We start from the raw sequence: 20,588 nt of genomic DNA on the forward strand, positions 1-20,588 counted from the left end.
AAGTGCAAAATACACTATTTGCTCTAAAGATGACTAGCATGCCACCTAGTGAATGATCAGGCCTGTACTGCAGCATTTATATAACATTACACAGGTACTGAGTTCACTAGTGTTTCAGTCTTGAATTAAGGAGCTCAAGGGATTAAAATTATATCAGGTTTTGTAGATGGATAAAAGAAAGAAATCTTCAAATTAGTTACAATCGCAATGGGGACTGAATTTGATAGCAATAAAAACAAATATAGGAATTGAAGTGCGCCATTATCTCATGCCTGTTCAATGTAATGTAGCCACTATGTCAACTTTGTGTTGCTGGCTGGTCACATGGTACAGCCAGCCCTTAACATTGCTGCTGAGTGGCTGCAGAGCCGCCAAAACCACGTCTTGCTGCATTACTTAAAGTCACTCTGCATTGTGGCTAAAGCAAGTGCTAAACATAAATCCAAATTTGTAACATAGGTAGGAGCAAGTTATTGCAGATGCTGAAATCTGTACTGCGAACAAGAAGTGCTGGAGATCACAGCGCCTCAGGCAGTATCCATGGAGAGAGTGCAAGCTAACACATCGAATCTCATCAAGAATCGTCTATACTTGAAATGTTAGCTTGCTCTCTCTCCACATTTATAACAACCTAGGAAAGACAGAAGGGTCTGGGCCCGAAACATCAGCTTTTGTGCTCCTGAAATGCTGCTTGGCCTGCTGTGTTCATCCAGCTTCACACTTTGTTATCACAGCCTCTCATACTGCTTAGTGTATCACACTTCATTCACCAACCAACAATCTCTATCTATCAGAATGTGTACTTGACATTCATAAGCTGTTTCATTCTCGCGTACTCAGTGCAGTCCCAGGCCTCACATCCATATCTTGCAGCTCGTAACCATGGTTACTGCACAGGCGAAACAGATTACACATCATTCACTAACAAACACTTTCTTGCAGGATAAATGGCGAAGAACCTGAAGGCAGCTAGAGCTAACTGGAGGACAAGAGGCATTTCTGCATGTCCTGACCTTATAGAGGAAGACAGCGATAGTCAAAAAAGAGCTTGCTCTTTTCTAAGATAATGGGAACTGCAGATGCTGGAGAATCCAAGATAATAGTGTGAAGCTGGATGAACACAGCAGGCCAAGCAGCATCTCAGGAGCACAAAAGCTGACGTTTCGGGCCTAGACCCTTCATCAGAGAGGGGGATGGGGTGATGGTTCTGGAATAAATAGGAAGAGAGGGGGAGGCGGACCGAAGATGGAGGGAAAAGAAGATAGGTGGAAAGGAGAGTATAGGTGGGGAGGTAGGGAGGGGATAGGTCAGTCCAGGGAAGACGGACAGGTCAAGGAGGTGGGATGAGGTTAGTAGGTAGGAAATGGAGGTGCGGCTTGGGGTGGGAGGAAGGGATGGGTGAGAGGAAGAACAGGTTAGGGAGGCAGAGACAGGCTGGGCTGGTTTTGGGATGCAGTGGGAGGAGGGGAAGAGCTGGGCTAATTGTGTGATGCAGTGGGGGGAGGGGACGAACTGGGCTGGTTTGGGGATGTGGTGGGGGAAGGGGAGATTTTGAAGCTGGTGAAGTCCACATTGATACCATTAGGCTGCAGGGTTCCCAAGCGGAATATGAGTTGCTGTTCCTGCAACCTTTGGGTGGCATCATTGTGGCACTGCAGGAGGCCCATGATGGACATGTCGTCTGAGGAATGGGAGGGGGGAGTTGAAATGGTTCGCGACTGGCAGGTGCAGTTGTTTATTGCGAACCGAACAGAGGTGTTCTGCAAAGCTGTCCCCAAGCCTCCACTTGGTTTCCCCAATGTAGAGGAGGCCACAACGGGAACAGTGGATACAGTATACCACATTGGCAGATGTGCAGGTGAACATCTGCTTGATATGGAAAATCATCTTGGGGCCTGGGATGGGGTTGAGGGAGGAGGTGTGGGGTCAAGTGTAGCACTTCCTGCGGTTGCAGAGGAAGGTGTCGGGTGTGGTGGGTTTGGAGGGGAGTGTGGAGTGGACAAGGGAGTCACGCAGAGAGCTCTTTTCTAAACCTGTTTCCAGCTGATGGTATCTTTCTTCACACATTGTGACTCTTTCAGCAATGGAGAAGGGTCTAGGCCCGAAACGTCAGCTTTTGTGCTCCTGAGATGCTGCTTGGCCTGCTGTGTTCATCCAGCCTCACATTTTATTATCTTGGTAGCACTTCATGGTTGGGTCTTCAAATATTTCAACCACTTCTTCAGTGCTGGAGCAGATGGTCTCCAAACTCCATGTCAAACCCTGTATCAAGTTGGTGCTGAACTCCTTTATATTCCTCCACATTGATACAGATTTTCTGGAAGGTTCCCCCTTTGTAGCAAGCATTTCTTTTGTATTTTGGGAATGTGGGCATTGCTAGCTAGCCAAGCATTCATTGCTCATCATTAGTTGTACTTGAGAAGATGGCACTGAACTATCTTCTTGAACCACTGTTCATTTGGTGTGGGTAGAACCAAAGTACTGTTAGAGAGGCAGTTCCTGGATTTTGATTCAACAGTACAGAAGAAACAATATTATACATCCAAGTCTGGATGGTGGATAGCTTTTAGGAGAAGCCGCAGGTTTCTTTGAGATGGAAGTGGCTGTGGGTTTGGAAGGTGCTTCCTGAGGACCTCTGGTGAATTTCTGCACCGCATCTGTATACAATTCTGGTCACCCTGCTATAAGAAGGTTGTCGTTTAACTGGAAAGGGTGCAAAATGTGACTGAGACGAGAGGGTTTAAGTTATAAGGAGAGGCTGGATAAGTTGGGAACTTTTTCTTTTGGAGCATAGAAGCTGAGGTGTGATCTTTTAGAGGCTCATAAAATCATAAAGGGCATAGATAAGGTGAATATTAAGTACGAATGCTAAAGTCTTTTTTCCTCATGGTAGAGAAATCCAAAACTGGAGGGCACAGGTTTAAGATGCAATGGGAAAGATTTAAAAAGGACCTGAGGGGCAACTTTTTATACAGAGGGTGGTGCGTATATGGAATGAGCTGCCAGAGGAAGTAGTAGAGGTGGGTAGAATTACAACATTAAGAGACTTTTGGACAGGTACATGGATAAGAAAGGTTTAGAGGGATATGGGCCAAATGCAGGCAAACGGACTAGATCAGTTTAGGTAAACTGGTCAGCATGGACGAATTGGGCTGAAAGGCCTGTTTCCATGGCAGATGACTCTCTGACTTTATCTTGCAGATGGTACAAACTGCTACTACTGAGTGTTGTTGGTAGAGGGAGTGAATGTTTGTGGATGTGGTGCCAATGTAGTACTTTCTCCTGGATTACGTCAAGTTGCTTTAGTGTTACTGGAGGTGCCCTCATCCCTCTTGACCAATCAACAATCATGCATGCTATTTCAGAAAAATGTCAGTTATCTAGACCTCAAGCTAATCTGGCAAAACAGCATACTAACTCAATTTGGATTTGCTTTTCTTCTTTGAGCATCTACTTCTTTCCTCATTATACAGTGTATAAAGTATTCTGATGCTCAGTTCAAACACAGGGTATGTTTAAGCGGAATCAGAAATGTACCAAAGCACTGAATTTGTACTTCTTTTAGTGACCTAGACGAATAACTATCATTAATTTTGACAAGCTATGGTTAGACTTACATATTCTCCCGATGGGCAGAGTGCACAGCAGCTGCATTGCTGTAACGCCACAGCACTATTGCAGAAGACAACACATCCAGCGTAGCATCAAACTTAAAACAAAAGGCAAACATGTCACACAGCATCAACATGGGAAAATACATGATATAATGAATGTGATTATTTCTGGAACATGGCTGGCCTTAGAGGAAAGAGTATTTTGTGCAGTAATTTATCAATTTGCAGTAGGAACTCAGTGCAAACTGACTTAATCTGAGATACAGACATTTGGCAAGAATTTCAATGTGCATGTCACGTTGAGCTGCTAGCCAGATTCTCACTAGGAGACTTAGCAAGCCTACTTGTCATATCTTCCCAATCATGCCTCATTAACTACCTAACCCACTCTACAGTGTCCCTCACCTCCAGTTCTAGCCCCCGTCCTTCCATGTGCCATTACCAAAACAACTCAACGCTCACTGGCTATCCATCAAAAGAATAGCAGGCTTTGCACCCCATGCCATTTTTAAAATGCCTCATAGGCAAGCATTAGCGATCCAGCATTGCCCTTCAGCAGCATAATGGTATAGCAGTCACAAAGCTACACTGTCCACAGCACATAGCCAGCTCTACTGAAACTCCCTCGCACGTACAAGTCCATTTTTTCACCGGTGTTGCTGTTTAACCACCAGGCAACATGATTTACCCATCTTTAGATATATCCTGTCTGAAGCCCCTTTCCAAGTCCTTGATACTCTTTCCCCACTACGCAGTGGCTACCCACATTTTATCACTATCTAGTACGTGAAGCTTATTGACAGCCATCAAAGGGGAGCACACAGGAATGAAAGCAGGTTGCAGCTAGCACCCAAAATGCAAACCAAATGCTGGCACCTTGGCTTTGACAGTCCACGATGGTCTACACAATCAAGCTGGCATCAACTGCAACTGGATATCAAATCAGCTCCTGTCCACCTTGTAACACTCAGTTCAGCTGAGCTCTGTCATCCACAATGCAAGCTTCCCCCAGCTCAATTTGCCCATCTGTCTCCTCAGAGGAATGTTCCCTTTCTCCCCGGCAGATATCACATCGTGCAATTGCCTGCTCCAAATGCGTAAAACATAGCATGCCAGGATAATGTGGTAAACTTTGTTGGGACTATACCGGGGCCCTTCCCATGTTATACCAAACTACAACGTGCTCCTTCAGCATCCCTATCATTTGTTTTACCACAGCTCGGTTACAGTATGGGCACCAACTTGGTGAAGGTGCTGCACTGGTGAAGTGACCACGCATGATATCCAAAAGGGAGTGTTTCTGCTGACCCCCAACCCCCTTACCATCCCACACCCACCTCAACTATTACATTTTTCTTGACATGCATTACAGTCCATCATCATACTTGCTTTACGTAAGCAATTGGCAATTGGCTGAATGTTAGGGAACAGTAAATTGGCTAAGTGGTGAGACTCTAAAGCTGTACTACTTTATATGCGCTAATGTTAAAAGAATACTGTATGAGAGTGACAACAGCTGTTACATTCTGAACAGAACTAACTTCCAGATCCATACTGTTGCAACAATCAGTAGCCGTGTAAAAACTTAAATTTGCCTCAACTCCTAGTTCTCTCTTTTGTAATTAATCTTGGGAAGAATCAAACAATGTTAAGTTTTAAAAGAATAGTGAACAATTTGTTTCAGATCAACCCTAGATAACTGTGGCAAAACCCTTTTCTCTGTGATTATTTACACAGTATTACTTACAGCAAATCCAAAGGATGATGCACTGTGTCGCATGACGGAAACAGCTGGAAAAAGAAAGGAGACCAAACAATCAGCAAGTTACAGCCAGATTAAGTGGAAAATTATGAAATCATAGATAGATTCTGCGGTAAATCTTTGATGAAATGTGGCAGTTGATTTGTCTACGCTCAAGTATTCTCTCTCATCTACAAGCCTGATAAACTGATACATATAATCAAATTTTACAACATCCCTTCAGGCAGCAATCTATATTGTGGTCATGCTTTCATTTTCCAGATACAAGTATTTTGGTTATCATTTTGAGTATTATGATATTTTGAACACACAATAGCAGCCATGACCAGGGTTAAGTACATATGGAAGCTTTCACTGGCAACTGATTCTCAAAATGGTCAGGTGACATCGATCAAAATAATCTTATATTGGATTATGTTCGATGTACAGCATTAAAACAGGATAGTACGGCCACTTTGATGTTTCTGCTTTACTTGAATTTCCTCCTGTCTTTCCTCATCGAAATATACAATCATAATTATCTATTCCCTTCACCCTCATACTTTGTCTCATTTCTCCTTAAGCTCATCAATTCAATTACTTTCCTGACACCAGCAAGATCAACATTCTTTCACGTTCTTTTGGTAAAGAAGTTCCTTCTGATTGGAAAATTCAGACAGAATGATTTCAAAGTAGTTTGCAGTAAAGTCCTTCAGGGCCCTTACTGACTCTGGACCTAGAATGAAGATGAACACAGAATGAATCTGGGTGGGGCATGGGGGGGGCGGGGGGGGTGCGGGGAGGAGGTGGGAAGCATGCAGTGGCACAAGCCACTGAATAGATATCTTAGTCATATGGGGTACATGCTATTCGTAAACTTACTAACTATGCTTCCTATATTCTCATCCAAAACTTTTACATAATTGACAAACAGCAGTGGATCCAGCCCTAAACCTTGCGGCATGCCGCTGGTCACAGGCCTCCTGTCTGAACAACAACCCTGTGCCACCACCCTCTGTCTCCTACCATCAAGCCAATTTTGTATCCAATTCGCTAGCTCTCCCTGGATCCCAGGCGATCTAACCTTACTAACCAGTCTACCAAGATAAAAAAGTGTGAAGCTGGATGAACACAGCAGGCCAAGCAGCATCTCAGGAGCACAAAAGCTGACGTTTCGGCCCTAGACCCTCTAGGCCCGAAACGTCAGCTTTTGTGCTCCTGAGATGCTGCTTGGCCTGCTGTGTTCATCCAGCTTCACACTTTATTATCTTGGATTCTCTAGCATCTGCAGTTCCCATTATCACTGATACAATTTTAACCAGTCTACCATGCAGTTTGTTCTTGAAGGCCTTGCTAAGGTATTCAATCTTCAAAAAACTTAATCAAGTTTGTGAGACACAATTTCCCACACACAAAGCCATGCTGACTATTCCTAATCAGTCCTTGCCTTTCCAAACGCATGTAGATTCTGGCTCTCTGAGTCCCATCCAAAAACTTACACACCAATGACATCAGGTTCATCGGTCTATAGTTCCCTGGCTTTTCTGTGCAGCCTTTCTTAAATAATGGGACAGCATTAGCCACCCTCCAGTCTTGTGGCACCTCATCCTTGGCTATTGATGATGAAAGATGTGTCTGCTAAGGGCCCTGCAATTCTTTCCCTGGCTTCCCACAATGCCCTGGGATACAGTCCTGAGGACTTACCTACCTTTACGTGTTTTAAGATCTCCAGCACCTCTTCTTCTGTAATGAGGACCGTTTTCAACACATTACTATTCATTTCCTGAGTTCCTTAGCTTCCAAGTCTTTATCCACAGTAAATACTCATGAGAAATATTCATTTAGGATCTCTCCCATTGACAACCTTGTTGATCTTCAAGGAGCCCTATTCTCTTCCCAGTTTCTCCATTGCCCATTATATATTTGAAGAATTTCTTTGGAAGATAAGGTAAAGGAGAATCCAAAGCTATCTCATGTCCCCTTTTTGCCCTCCTGATTTCTCGATTAAATGTACTCCTGCATTCCCATGCTCCAAAAGAGATTTACATGATCCCAGGTGCCTATACCTGTCTTATGAAACCTTCTTTTCTTGACCACAGCCTCAATATCTCTCATCATCCAATGTTCCCTACTCCTTCCAGCCTTGTCTTCTCACTTACAGAAACATGCTGGCCCTGACCTCTCATCATCTTGCTTTTGAAAGACTCCCACTTGCCAGACATCCCTTTACATGTGAACAGCCTCCCCCATAAATGTTTAAAAGTTTCTGTCTAATATCAGCAAAATTGTAAGTTAGAACTTTAACTTTACTATGATGGGGTTTTATTACAGGCCTCCCAAAAGCCAGTGGGAATTAAAGAAACAGATGTGTAAGCAGATCATAGAAAGACATAGAAACAACAGGGTTGTGGCAATGACTGACCTTAATTCCCTAAATATTCACTGGGACTCCTTTCATGCCAGGGGCTCAGATGGGCAGAATTTAAAGTTTTTGAGAAGACATGTAACTTAGGTTGTGAATAAGGTTGTAGACTTGCTCATTGAGCCGGTGTGTTTGATTGCAGACGTTTTGTCACCCTGGTAGGTAAACATAGTCAGTGTGCCATTGGTGAAGTGTTGGTGTTCTGTCCCACATGTTATTTATATGCCTCGGTTTGCTGGGGTGGTTGGCATCTCTTCTGGTTCTGTTTTTCAGTGATTTGTGTATCTGGCCCAGTTCAATGTGTTTGTTGCTCGAGTTCCAATCGGAATGCCAGGCCTCCAGGCACTCCCTGGCATGTCCCTGTTTGGTTTGTGCTATTATGGATGTGTTGTCCCAGTTTGCAATCAAACACATTGGCTCAGCAAGAAAGTCTGCAACCTTGTGGGCAGAATTTGTTAAGTGCATCCAGGAGCGAATCTTGAAACAACGCATGGATAGTACAACGAGTAAAGGAACCATATGAGATGATTTTTATATATGCATATTTGAAGTAAGAGGATAACTAGGGAAACGTAGGTCCACTCAAAGACAAAGGACCTTTGTCTATATGTGGAGCCAGAGGAAGTGGATGAGATCCTTAACGAATACTCCACATCAGTATTCATAAAAGGAGAAAGACATGAATGACGGTAAGTCTAAACAGAGGTTTGTTGAAGCTGTAAGGTATATCAACATTAAGAAGAAGGAGGCATTAGGTATCTTGAAAAACATGGAGGTAAATCCCTTCGAGCCTGGTGGGTTCTATCCAAGGTTACTGAAGGAGGCAAGTGAGGAAATTTCTGAGGTTTTGATGGAGATCTTTGCAGTCCGTTTAGCCATAGATGTGATCCAACTGGAGACAAACCAATGTTATTTCATTGTTTAAGGGATAATCCTGGAAACTATAGATCAGTGAGCCTTACATCAGTGGTAAGGAAATTTTTGAAGAAGATTCTGAGGAATAGGATCTACTTGTGTTTGGAGAAGAATGGACTTATCACGAATAGTCAAATGTTTTATGCTGGGGATGTCCTGTCTCGCAAACATGAGTGAGTTTTTTGATGAAGTGCAAAGATGATTGGTGAGAGTGAGATCAAGGATGTTGTCCAAAGGAACTCCAGCAAGACATGCGATAAGATCCCTCATAGAAGGCTGATCTAGAAGGTGAATTAACAAACTGGATATAAATTTGGCACAATAGATGGAGGGTAGTTGCGTTTTCGTGGCCAGGTATATTCCGCAAGGATCACTTATGGGACTGCAGCTGTAGTATATGTAAAGGACTTGGATAGAAATGTCAATGCTCTGGTCAATAAGTTTGAGTTGACATGAAAATTGCTGGTGTTGTGAATAGCAAGGAAGCATATTACAGGATGCAGCAGGTTACATATGAGCTAAAACATTTAGCAGAGAAATGGTAAAAGGAGTTTAATCTGAACAAGTGTGTGGTGATGTTTTTTGGAAGATCAAATGCAAGAGGAAAGTATAATGTAAATGGCTGAACTGGAAGCGTGGCACTCCACAAAGCATGCTATTAAAAAACACATTGAACTTGATCCCATACACATTCCACTCTGGAGGAAACCCGGAAGTGAGGCAATCCATTGCAACGGACCCCAGTGTTTAAAAACCAGGCAGGAAAACACACCGACGCTTCACCAAAGGCTGCACTGAGGATGCTACCCAGCACGGTAACGAAACGTCTGCAGAACAACAAACCAGCTCAGCGAGCCAACCAACCTCAACATCCACAACCCGAGCTACAGATCTACTCCAAACCACAGAAATATAACTTTAGTTTCTTCCTGAAAATTTTTTCTCATTTCACTCAAAACAAGTTTGCTGTCCCTATTAAAGTGTGTTTGATGATTAATGATCTGGCAATCTTAGCCCCGTAGTCTACTTCCTGTACATCCATGAAAGCGCAGCCAAATTCCATTCGAACACCATCTACAAGTTTGTTGATGACACCACTGTGGTTGGATGGATGAGTGGCAATACAAGAAGGAGACAGATGGCTTGGTGTACTCGTGCAATGATCACAACTTCTCTCTCAATGTCGTTAAAGCACAAGAACTGATTGTTGACATCAGGAAGAAAGGAAGAGGTCTGAAAGTGTCCAAGTTCCTTGGAGTGACAATAACTGGCAGCCTGTTCTGGACCTCCCATGTAGATGCGACAATCAAGAAGGCACAACAAAACCTCTCCTTCCTCAGGTGGCTTAGGAAATTTAGCATGTCCATAAGGACCCTCACCAATTTTTACAAATGCACCATGGAATGCTTTCTATCTGGTGCAAAATTACCTGATACAGTAAGTCTCTGCCCAGGACCATAAGAAACTGCAGCAAGTGGTATGCACAGCCCAGATAATCATAGAAGTCAACCCCCCCCCCCTCCACGGACTCCATCTACCCTTCTCGTTGCCGGGGAAATGTTACCAGCACCAACGACCCCTGCCACCCTGGTAATATTTTCTTCCAACCTCTACAGAAGCTTGAACACGCACCTTATAGGCTCAAGAACAGCTTCTTCCTTGCTGTTATTCGATTGCGCAGTGAACTGTCAAATTTCAAATAATGTTGATCATGCTTTGTGCAACTCCTGTGCAGCTGTAAGCTTGTATGACTTGCTCTGTCTAAACACCCTATGATCTTTATATTCTTGCTTGCTATGATCTGCCTGTAATGCTCACAAAATAAAGCTTTTCACTGTACTTAGGTGCATGTGACTACAATAAATCAAATTCACAGGAGTTACACAGACACCCTGACTGTGTATTCTAATTACTGATAATGTTATGGGCGCTCGCGATATCCAGAACCTCAGAAAATGGTAAACACTTTATCACATGGTAGTTTTGACAGTAAATTAATTAAACTTTTTAGTAATAACAATTAAGCAGCAGCAAAGGCTGGATGTTTTCTGGAAGTTCCTGTAATTTGCAGATCAAGACTATTAATCTTTAATACAGAAAATAATAAAAACATGCAACTCTTCACCAACACTCTTAATGTCAGATCCCAACTAATGTCGCTTTGTGACAACATTCCTCCATCTTCTCTCTTCATGGCCTTAGAGCTGGTAGATTGCCACCCTTTGATGTCAACCAGGGAGAAAGAAAGGTGTTGATCACACAAGAAGATATCTTTAAAATGTATCTGAAATTCAGCAATTTCCAGATTTCCGGCAGACTCAAATCAATTTATCATCTGACTACAAACTTTTCTCTTAATGCTCACTCACAGAACAAAGCCAGCAGCTGTCAGGTGTGCTTCTGTTTGTAGGAGGTTGAATTGCTTTGGAATACCAGTATGAACAGATAAAAGACAACACTCTTCATCATATTCAGTTTGTTCCTGGATATGGACAAATTAACTTAGTGGAATATATAGCTCCTCAATTGTTGTTTCCACACAGGTTTCAACTGTCAATATTGAAAAAATGAAAAAACAGAACAAAAATATGCAGAGTAAATAACATATTTTCTTATATCTGGCCCAAGGTGCAAAATCTCGCATCTTTCCAACTGTGGATGATAATGAACACCCAACAAACAAATTCATTCAGATGGTCAAGCAGCATCCATGGACAGAAAGCCAGCTAACATTTCGGGTCTAGATGCCTCTTCATCAGAGCTATCTGGGCTCGAAAAGTTAGCTTGCTCTCGCTCCATGGATGCTGCATGACCTGCTGTGATCTCCAACATTTTTTGTTTTCGGTACAGATTGCAGCATCTGCAGTAATTTGCTCCTCCATTTGAGATGGGTTGTCTTCAAATGCACCACTTTTGCGGACGGTTTAAGAGGCCAGTCCTTGAAGGGAGAGTTCTGCTATAAGAGTTAACATACTTGAAGCTAATAGTTGGCATTGTTGCCAAGTTGCTGCTCAGGATGTGCTGTTGGCAGCTAATGGGTCGTACATGCAATAATCAATCTCTTTGGCCTTCTTATCGTATTTGCAAGCTTCTCTGCAATGCAGCAGTTGGAGGTGCAAAGTAGTAAAACTGACCCTTTCTCCAGTTTTTCTCCAGTATATACACAGCTAGTCCATTAAGTTAGGTTGAAGGTTTGTATGTATTCTTCAACTTTCAATCTCAACATCTGGAGATCAGCATCAGTCAAGCAAAGGAAGCAAAAATGTTTTAAACATAAAGTGTACTGTTTGAGCACTTAGGTTGTCTCAGTCTTTACAGCACACATGTCTGAATCCGCAATGGTGCTTGCCCCTTCTGTGACATAAATAACACAGTCAGCAATTTCCAGCAGCTTATCAAAGAGATGCAAGTGAAAATATATAATGGGTGAATGGACATGCATTCGAATTCTTTACCTACTTTGATTGTACTTTATCCTAAACAAAGTCAAATTATAATATATGTTTATATTTACAAAAATGAAATATTTTTGCAGTAAAATACAGCACTGTCTATGCTGATGGTTGCAGGACAAATTTACTTGGAGGAAAAGAATGAATACTAAAAGTTAAATCAGGAGACTTAACACTGAATGTACAACTGGAGAAGTGAAGCAGAGAATGTTGCATGTGGTACATAAAATATCATTGGGAAAGATTTCCAAGGAATGGCGACCATAGTCAGATTCCCACACTGTTCCGACTACTTTCTGTTAATCTTTTGGCAGGAAATTTGGATAATGGCTCCTCTTGAAAGGTGGGTCCGGGTGGTACAGTGGTTAGCACTGCTGCCTCACAGTACCAAGGACCAAGGACCTCGGGTGACTGCCTGTGGTGTTTGCACATTCTCCCCATGTCTGCTTGGATTTCCTACCACAGTCCAAAGATGTGCAGGCCAGGTGGAGTGGTCATGCCTAACTGCCCTTAGTATTCAGGGATGCTCAGATTAGGTGGGTTATCGGGGGATGGATCTGGGTGGGATGCTCTGAGGGTCGGTGTGGACTTGTTGGGCTGAAGGCCCTGTCTCCACACTGTCGGGATTCTATGAAAAAAAGTTCTGAAATCTAATAGTTCCCTTGAAGTGCAGGGTAGTTAGGAATATTCAAATCATGCCCCCTTTTCACAGCAGTAGTTGCCGTATTCTGTGACTTACATGTTTACCAGCACAAACAGCTACTTTGACCACTGAGAGGGTGAGTATTTGTTCATGTGCCTGGTTGGTAGGGTAACAGAATGCCAGATAGGTAAAATGCCAGAGTGCTAGTTAGGTTGGGTGACACTTGGGTAGGATGAGAGGTGGGGGGTGTGCCAGATATCAGATCTGGCAGGGAAGGTAGGCTTTCAGGCCCATTGGTTGGTGGCAGGTGGAAGGGAAGTAAAGGGTTTGGTAGAGGATGTTGGAGGGAAGAGAGGAAGAGTGAGTCTCACGTGATGAGAATGACAGGCCAGCAGTGGGGGTGGCGAAGTCCGATAGCAGGGGAGGCTGTGTATCAGGTACAGGGGCAGGGTGGAGAGGTGGGTATCTGGTCCTGTGGGGTAGTGGAAGATATTGGGTCTTAGAGGGTTGGCCAGCAGGGCGTTGGAACCCAGTAGGGTGGGGATGTCAGAACCCTCAGGTGTTGACAGGCGAGAGTGGAATCTAATCAGTAAACAAATAATTTCCAATAGACAGGCACAAAAAAGACTTCCTAAGCAAAGTCTTTTTTCACTATTACTATTGACATGAAAGCTTTTAGTACAGAAAACATTAAAATATTTGTCAATGTATTTATGTAATACATTTCAAACAGGCACTCCAGCAGAACAGATTGTGTATATCCTTTAGATCTAACGGAAATATCTGCTCTAATCTAATTCTAAACAGACTTCACAGAAGCAACTGAAGATCAATATTTAACATCTACACTGAGAAAAACACATCTTTGTTTTAATCTATTCACTAACTCCCATTTAAGAATACCATAAGCATGAAACAAGGCTGTTTCACACAGCCAACACTTTCAATGCGCTCTGCACACTTACATCTTACAAATCAACTAGATAACTTGTTTAGTCTTATCTAGGGAAATTTCTGAAGACGTTTCACTGAAATATTTTTAGATGTCAAAAAGAAAGCCTATAGTTATATAATATAAAACAACAGCTTTCATTAAACAGCATCTTTCAGGCACACATCAAATATTTGACAAAAGAATTATCAAACAAAATTGAGACTGAGCCACAGAAAGGCAGATGAGAACATTCTGATCAAAGTGTTAGGTTTTATTGAACTCTTCAATGCACCAACTCAGTGTATATACCCTAGTCCACATTATATCTTTCACTCACTTGTTCTTTAACAAGGGAAGTGTTTCTTCCTTTTGGGTCCTTTCAGCAAGGATCACTGCTGGGAAAGGGAAAAGACTACTTTGAATATTTCTCGGATTAGGGTCATGGAAAGGAGGGCAAGGATCTTCCTCACCCCCCTGACAGCAACACTTTTGATTCTAAATGAAACTCAATGCAAGATTGAAGGCCAACACAATCTTCCAATTTAACATTTTTCAGCTTTCTGGACCCAGCACTGAATTAGACAATTTCAGAGCTTTTGGATGGCTGATTCATGATGATTCTGTGATTTGCATTTACACTTCTTCTGGATCCACATTTTGCAGCTTTTCTTGCCCCCGAGACGTCTCACTTGTTTTGAACATTTGCCTTATCGTCAACATTCATTTAATATCTCATCTTCTGTCCTTTCACTGACTTTCCCTTTTGTTCTTTGACCCATCCTCCATTCCATGCCGAATCATTTATTTAAAACCTATTGTAACTCTAACATTTTCCATCAGTAAATCAATCTGATGAGGTTGTTGACTTGCTCGCCGAGCGGACTTGTTTTTTCGCCAGATGTTTCGTCACCATGCTAAGTAACATCATCAGTGAGGCCTTTGATGAAGCAATGTTATTCTACTCCGCATGGAATTTATACTGTCCGGTCTGTTATGGTGAGTAGTGTCATTTCCGGTTTGGATCTGTAGGGGTTTGCATATGGGGTCCAATTCTATTTGTTTGTTGATTGAATTATGAGTGGAGAACCATGCCTCTAGGAATTCCTGTACATGGCTATGGTTGGCTTGGGCTGCTATGGTTACCTTGTCCCAATTAAACTGACAGCCTTCATTGTCTGAATGTAAAGATATTAAGGAGATTTCATTGTGCCATTTTGCTGCTAGTTGATGTTCATGTATTCTGATGGCTAGTTTCCTTCCTGTCTGTCCCATGTAATGTTTGTGGCAGTCTTTGCATGGTATTTTGTAAACCATGTTGGTTCTGCATGTTGTGGGAATAGGGTCTTTAATTCTTGTGAGTGTTGGTCGTAGAGTGGCTGTGGGCTTGTGGGCCACCATGATTCCTAGTGGTCTTAGGAGCCTCATTGTCAGTTCTGATATGTTCCTGATGTAGGGCAGTGTGGTCAGTGTGTTAGGTCATACTGAGCCCTCCTGTTGTTGTCTGTTATGTCAGCATCTGTGGATGAAGTTGCGGCGATATCCGTTTAAACTGAGGATCTTGTATAAGTGTTCTTCTTCTTCCTCCTGGTGTAATTCTGGCAGGTTGCAGTGTGTCCTGGCCCATTTAAGTAGTGTCCTAAAGCAGATTTGTTTGTTGCTGTGGAAGTTGAGGATTTGAACTGTATGGATTGCTTTTCTGTATACTGAGGTTTGGAACTCCTCATTTGTCAATCGTTCTACTCTAACATCCAGAAGTGCAAGTTGATTGTTGGTTTCTTCTTCCCTTGTGAATTTAATCCCTGTGAATACATTATTGATGAGGTGGTGAGTCTCTTCTAATTTGTTGTGTTTAATAATGACAAATGTGTAGTCCACACACTGGATCCACAGTTTAGGTTGAATGTGGGGGCGGATTCTGTGTTCTAGTCTTTGCATGACTGCTTCTGCGATGAATCCTGAGATGGGTGACCCCATGGGTGTACCATTGATCTGTTTGTGTATGTGACCATTAAAGACAAAGTGTGTGGTGAGGCTGAGGTCCAATAATTTAAGTATGTTGTCCTTGCTGATTGAGTTGCTGCTTCTTCTAGTAATGTTTCTTTGTCTAGTGGGATGTCAATTGATGTGAATAAAGCTGTTATGTGAGAGAGGTAAAGAGGTAGAGTTTAGGAGGATAAAATCTGAAACTAAAATCCAGACAGCTGAAGGAAGGATGTGTGTGGGAATCTTAGAAGGTTGTAGGGCTGAAGGAAAGAGAGAGGTGTGAGGTCATGGACAGATTTAAAAACAAGCATGAAAATTTTAAAAGGGGAAGCATTGCTTACACAGGTCCAATATAGAGCACAGGGGTGACAAATGAATGGAACTTGGTTTGAGTAAAGACATAGCAGCAGAATTTTGAATTACTTCAAGTTTACTGAAGGTGGAATGCGGGAGAATTGTTAGGAATGTGTTGGAACCATTCAGTCAAGTGGTAACAAAAGCAGAGAAGAGGGTTTCATAAACAGCTGAGCTGAGACAGTGTCTGAATTTGGTGTTTTTATTAAGCTCAAAATTGGCTGGACTCGTAATGACACAGATAAGCTAGCCAGATCCTCATGTCTGCATCAAATACGACACTAAGGTGGTGGTCTGGTTCAGCCTCAGACAGATGCTGGGACACGAGATGGAGCCAATGACTAAGGAATGGAGCCTGCAGCAAGGACTGGGGACGATGGCCTTTTCTTCTTAACAGTTATTTGGAAGAAGTTTCTGCTCATCCACTGTTGGACTTTGGATCAGCAGTCAGGCACATCAGAGACAGTAAATGATCTAGACAGGCTATGGTGAGATAGAGCTGGATCTGATAATCTGTGCTGTGCTGGGCAGCTCATCCAGAGAGACAGTGAGAAAAGGGATCAGTCTGAGATTGGTGCAGTTGGGAAACGGAACAGGTCCATTAGTCAAAGCAGGCTGGAGAAAAGCAGAGAACAAAGGTAGGACTGATAAATTTACCTGCATTAATTTAAATACAAGAGGCCTGACAGGTAAGGCGGGTGAGCTCAGGGCATGGCTGTGAACATGAGACTGGGATATCATAGCTATTGCAGAGGCATGGCTCAGGGATGGACAGCTTAATGTTCTAGGGTATAAATGCTATACAAAGGATAGAAAAGGGGGCAAGAGGGGTTGGGGAGTGGTGTTTTTGATTAGAGATAAGACTATGGCTATACTTAGGGAGGATATTCCAGGTACCTACCTCCAGCCAAGTTATTTGGGTGGAACTCAGAAACAAGAAAGGGATGATTGCCTTATTAAGATTGTACTATCGACTGCCCAAAAAGTAAGCAGGAAATTGAGAAGCAAATTTGTAAGGAGATCTCAGTAATCTGTAAGAATAATAGGGTAGTAATTGTAGCAGATGTTAGCTTTCCAAACATAAACTGGGACTGCCATAGTGTACAGGGCTTGGATGGAGAGAAATTTGTTAAGTATGTACAAGAAAATGATCTGATTCAGTATGTGGATATGCCAATGAGAAAAGGTGCAAAATTTGACCTGCCCGTGGGAAGTAAGGCAAAGCAAGTAACTGATATGTCAGTAGGTGAGAACTATGGGACCAGTGATCATAATTCTAATAGTTTCAAAATAGTTATGGAAAAGTATAGACCCGATCAAAAACTCAGAGTTCTAAATTGGGGGAAGGCCAATTTTGACAGTATTCAGCCAAGAACTTTCAAAAGTTGATTGGGGGTGGATATTTACAGGTAAAGGGATGGCTGGAAAGTGGGAGGCCTTCAAAAATTCAGTAAGCACAGTCCAGAGACTGTATGTTCCTGTTAGGGTGAAGGGCAAGACTGGAAGAGGTAGGGAATGTTAGATGACTAGAGAAATTGAGGTTCCGGTCAAGAAAAAGAAGAATGCACATGTCAGGTATAGAAAGCAGGGATCGACTGAATCGCTAGACGGATATAGTAGTACTAGGAGTATACTTAAGATGGAAATCAGGAGGTAGAATAGGAGACATGAGATGCCTTTGACAAATAGGGTTAAGGAGAATCCAAAGGATTTCTATAAATACATTAAAGTCAGAAGAGTAACTAGAGAGAGAATAGGGCTACTTAAAGATCAGCGAGGACATCTATGCATGGAACAACAGGAGATGGGGAAGATACAATATGAATATTTGGCATCAATATTTACTGTGGAGAAGGATATGGAAACTAGGGAACTTGGGAAATAAATAGTGATATATTGATGTGAACGTATAGAGGAGGTGGTGTTGGACATTTTTAAAATGCAAATAGGAGGATAAATCCCTGGGACTGGTTCAGGTGTACCCTAGATCTCTGTGGGTAGCTAGGGAAGTGATTGCTGGGCCCATTGCTGAGATATTTGTATCATCGATAGCTGCAGGCGAGATACTGGAGGTTGGCTAATGCGGTGCCACTATTTTCGAAAGGTGCTAAGGAAAAGCCAGGGATCTATACGCTGGTGAGCCTGATACCAGTGGTGGCCAAGTTGTTGAAGGGGATTCTGACGAACAGTACTAACGTGTATTTAGAAAGGTAAGGGCTTATTATGGACAGTCAATATGGCTTTGTGCATGGGAAATCATGTCTCACTAACTTGATTGAGTGTTTTGAAGAAGTGACAAAGAGGATTATAAAAGCAGAGCACTGGATGTTGTTTATACGGACTTCAGTAAGGTGTTTGACAAGATTCTGCATCGTAGTCTGGTTAACAAGGTTAGATTACATGGAATACAGGGAGAACTAGCCGTTTGGATACAAAATTGGCTAGAAGGTAGGAAGCAGTTGGTGGTGGTGGAAAGTTGCTTTTCTGACAGGAGGCTTCCGACCAGCAGCATGCCAGAGGGATCTGTGCTGGTTTCGTTGCTTTTTGTTACTTATATAATTGACTTGGATGTAAATATAGGAGGTATGGTTAGTAAATTTGCAGATGACACCAAAATTGATGGTCTAGTGGACAGCGAAGTACGTTACCTCAGAGTACAATGGGAAGTTGATCAGATGGGCTGATGGCCAAAGAGTGACAGATGGAGTTTATTTAGATAAATGTGAGGTGCTGCATTTTGGAGAGGTAAATAAGGGCAGGACTTATACACTTAATGGTAAGGTCCTGGAGAGTATTGCTGAACAAAGAGACCTTGGAGTACAGGTTCATAGTTCCTTGAAAGTGGAGTCACAGGTAGACAGCATACTAAAGAAGACATTTGGTATGCTTGCCTTTATTGGCCAGTGCTTTGAGTATGGGAGTTGGGAGGTTACGTTACAGCTATGCAGGCATTGGTTAGGCCACTTATGGAGTACTGCATTCTAGTCTCCTTGCTTTAGGAAGGACATTGCCAGGGTTGAAAAGTTTAAGCTATAGGGAGAGGCTGAATAGGGTAGGGCTATTTTCCCTGGAGTTTTGGAGGCTGAGGGGTGAGCTTATAGAGGTTTATAAAATCATGGATATGGTGAATAGTCATAGCCTTTTCCCCAGGATAGGGGAGTCTGAAACTAGAGGGCATAGGTTTAAGGTGAGCAGGAAAAGATTGAAAAGGGATTTGGGGGGTAATGTTTTCACACAAAGGATGGTGCGTGTGTGGAATGAACCGCCAAAGGAAATGGTGGAGGCTCGTACAATTACAACATTAGGGCATTCCATTACAGACTAACAGAATTTCCTATCGTGAGCTACACATCTTCTCACAAGCTCCCCTTGCAGTAATGATTTGGTTTTTGATAAATACATATCTAGTATGTTTTATGTCACCATGGTGACTAGGATAAAGGAATATCATTTTAAGATCAGGCTTCCTACAACTCAATGAATTGCAGTCAGGCAGGAGTTCTGTGCGGTCAGTCAAGAGAAAGGAGTTCTTAGTCCTAGCTGGGCTAGGGTAGAAATGATTTATAGCTGAAGGCATATATCCTGCAAGCATCTAAACATCCTGGTCTGGTATGGCCAGATAGAAGATGTGGCACTGAAACAGGCTTTGCCTGAGGTAGATCTAAGATTGTCTTTACTGTGGAAAATACACAGAGGATCACTCATAGTTACTACTTTGCAAATTAGCAACATAGGATCCATTTGGATGTTGGGAGCAACTGTGAACTGGCTGCCAAGGAGGCCGTAATTCTGTGGAAAGTCAAATACGGGTGGTCCCTGATTTACAAACATCTAGCTTATAAATGCTTGTACATACAAATGCAATCCATAAAGGGGTGTAATTATAAAGACCTGACAGATGAATATTTCCTGAACTTACAAACGCTTTACATTGCCCTGTATTGTGTTCCAATGTGCCGACAAATCAAATTTCAGACTTCAGATCAGAACCCCCTTGCATCCTAGAGATTACCTGCACATTATTAGTATGAAAGTGGGAAGTTCCTTTCTGTAGTTTAGAGCAGAATTTGCCTTAAAAGATGACAGAAGAATAAAAGAAAACAGATTTTAGTCAATTGTGGTTTTTTTGATATTTGTTACTGGAAAGATTTTGAGGCGTGAAATCTTGACCTGTCATCCTTTCAGCTAGTAACTGGAATCTTAAATCTGTTTCAGTCTGTACAGAGATTATGACTCCAGTTGTCATGGCAATTGTCAACCTAAACCACAAATTACAAACAAAAACTCTACTATAATCTTGAAAATTTTTCTTGAAAAATGCTACTTAACTACTTCGCAACATATATGGAAGTCAGAAATAATGCGTTTCTGGTGAGCTAGTTCATTATTCTCTCTAGTGTACTGCATACATTGGGCATGCAAAAATTATCCATTAAAGAGGCAAATTTTTATAACTACGCCTTTCACTTAGCGGGAAAACAACTTCTGTAGAAATTATTTTACGTTTAAAATCACAAACATACTCAGAAA

The 20,588-nt window shown here is 42.3% G+C and overlaps 2 protein-coding genes across 3 annotated transcripts in view; one reads left to right on the top strand and one right to left on the bottom strand.

Annotated features, from left to right (window-relative positions):
- The window catches only part of mgat5 (alpha-1,6-mannosylglycoprotein 6-beta-N-acetylglucosaminyltransferase), a 246,044-nt gene that overhangs the window by 213,234 nt on the left and 12,222 nt on the right, over nucleotides 1-20,588 (top strand). The window lies entirely within an intron of this gene.
- The window catches only part of LOC125453827 (transmembrane protein 163a), a 173,461-nt gene that overhangs the window by 68,725 nt on the left and 84,148 nt on the right, over nucleotides 1-20,588 (bottom strand). For both annotated transcript variants that reach the window (XM_048533826.2, XM_048533825.2), the window contains 2 exons: nucleotides 5,362-5,405; nucleotides 3,618-3,709 (listed from right to left, as the gene is read on the bottom strand). In XM_048533826.2, coding sequence (XP_048389783.1) covers nucleotides 3,618-3,709; nucleotides 5,362-5,405 — 136 coding nt within the window. The remainder of the gene's footprint in view (nucleotides 1-3,617; nucleotides 3,710-5,361; nucleotides 5,406-20,588) is intronic.

This window comes from Stegostoma tigrinum, chromosome 7 (assembly GCF_030684315.1).
Source record: "Stegostoma tigrinum isolate sSteTig4 chromosome 7, sSteTig4.hap1, whole genome shotgun sequence".
NCBI lineage: Eukaryota > Metazoa > Chordata > Chondrichthyes > Orectolobiformes > Stegostomatidae > Stegostoma > Stegostoma tigrinum.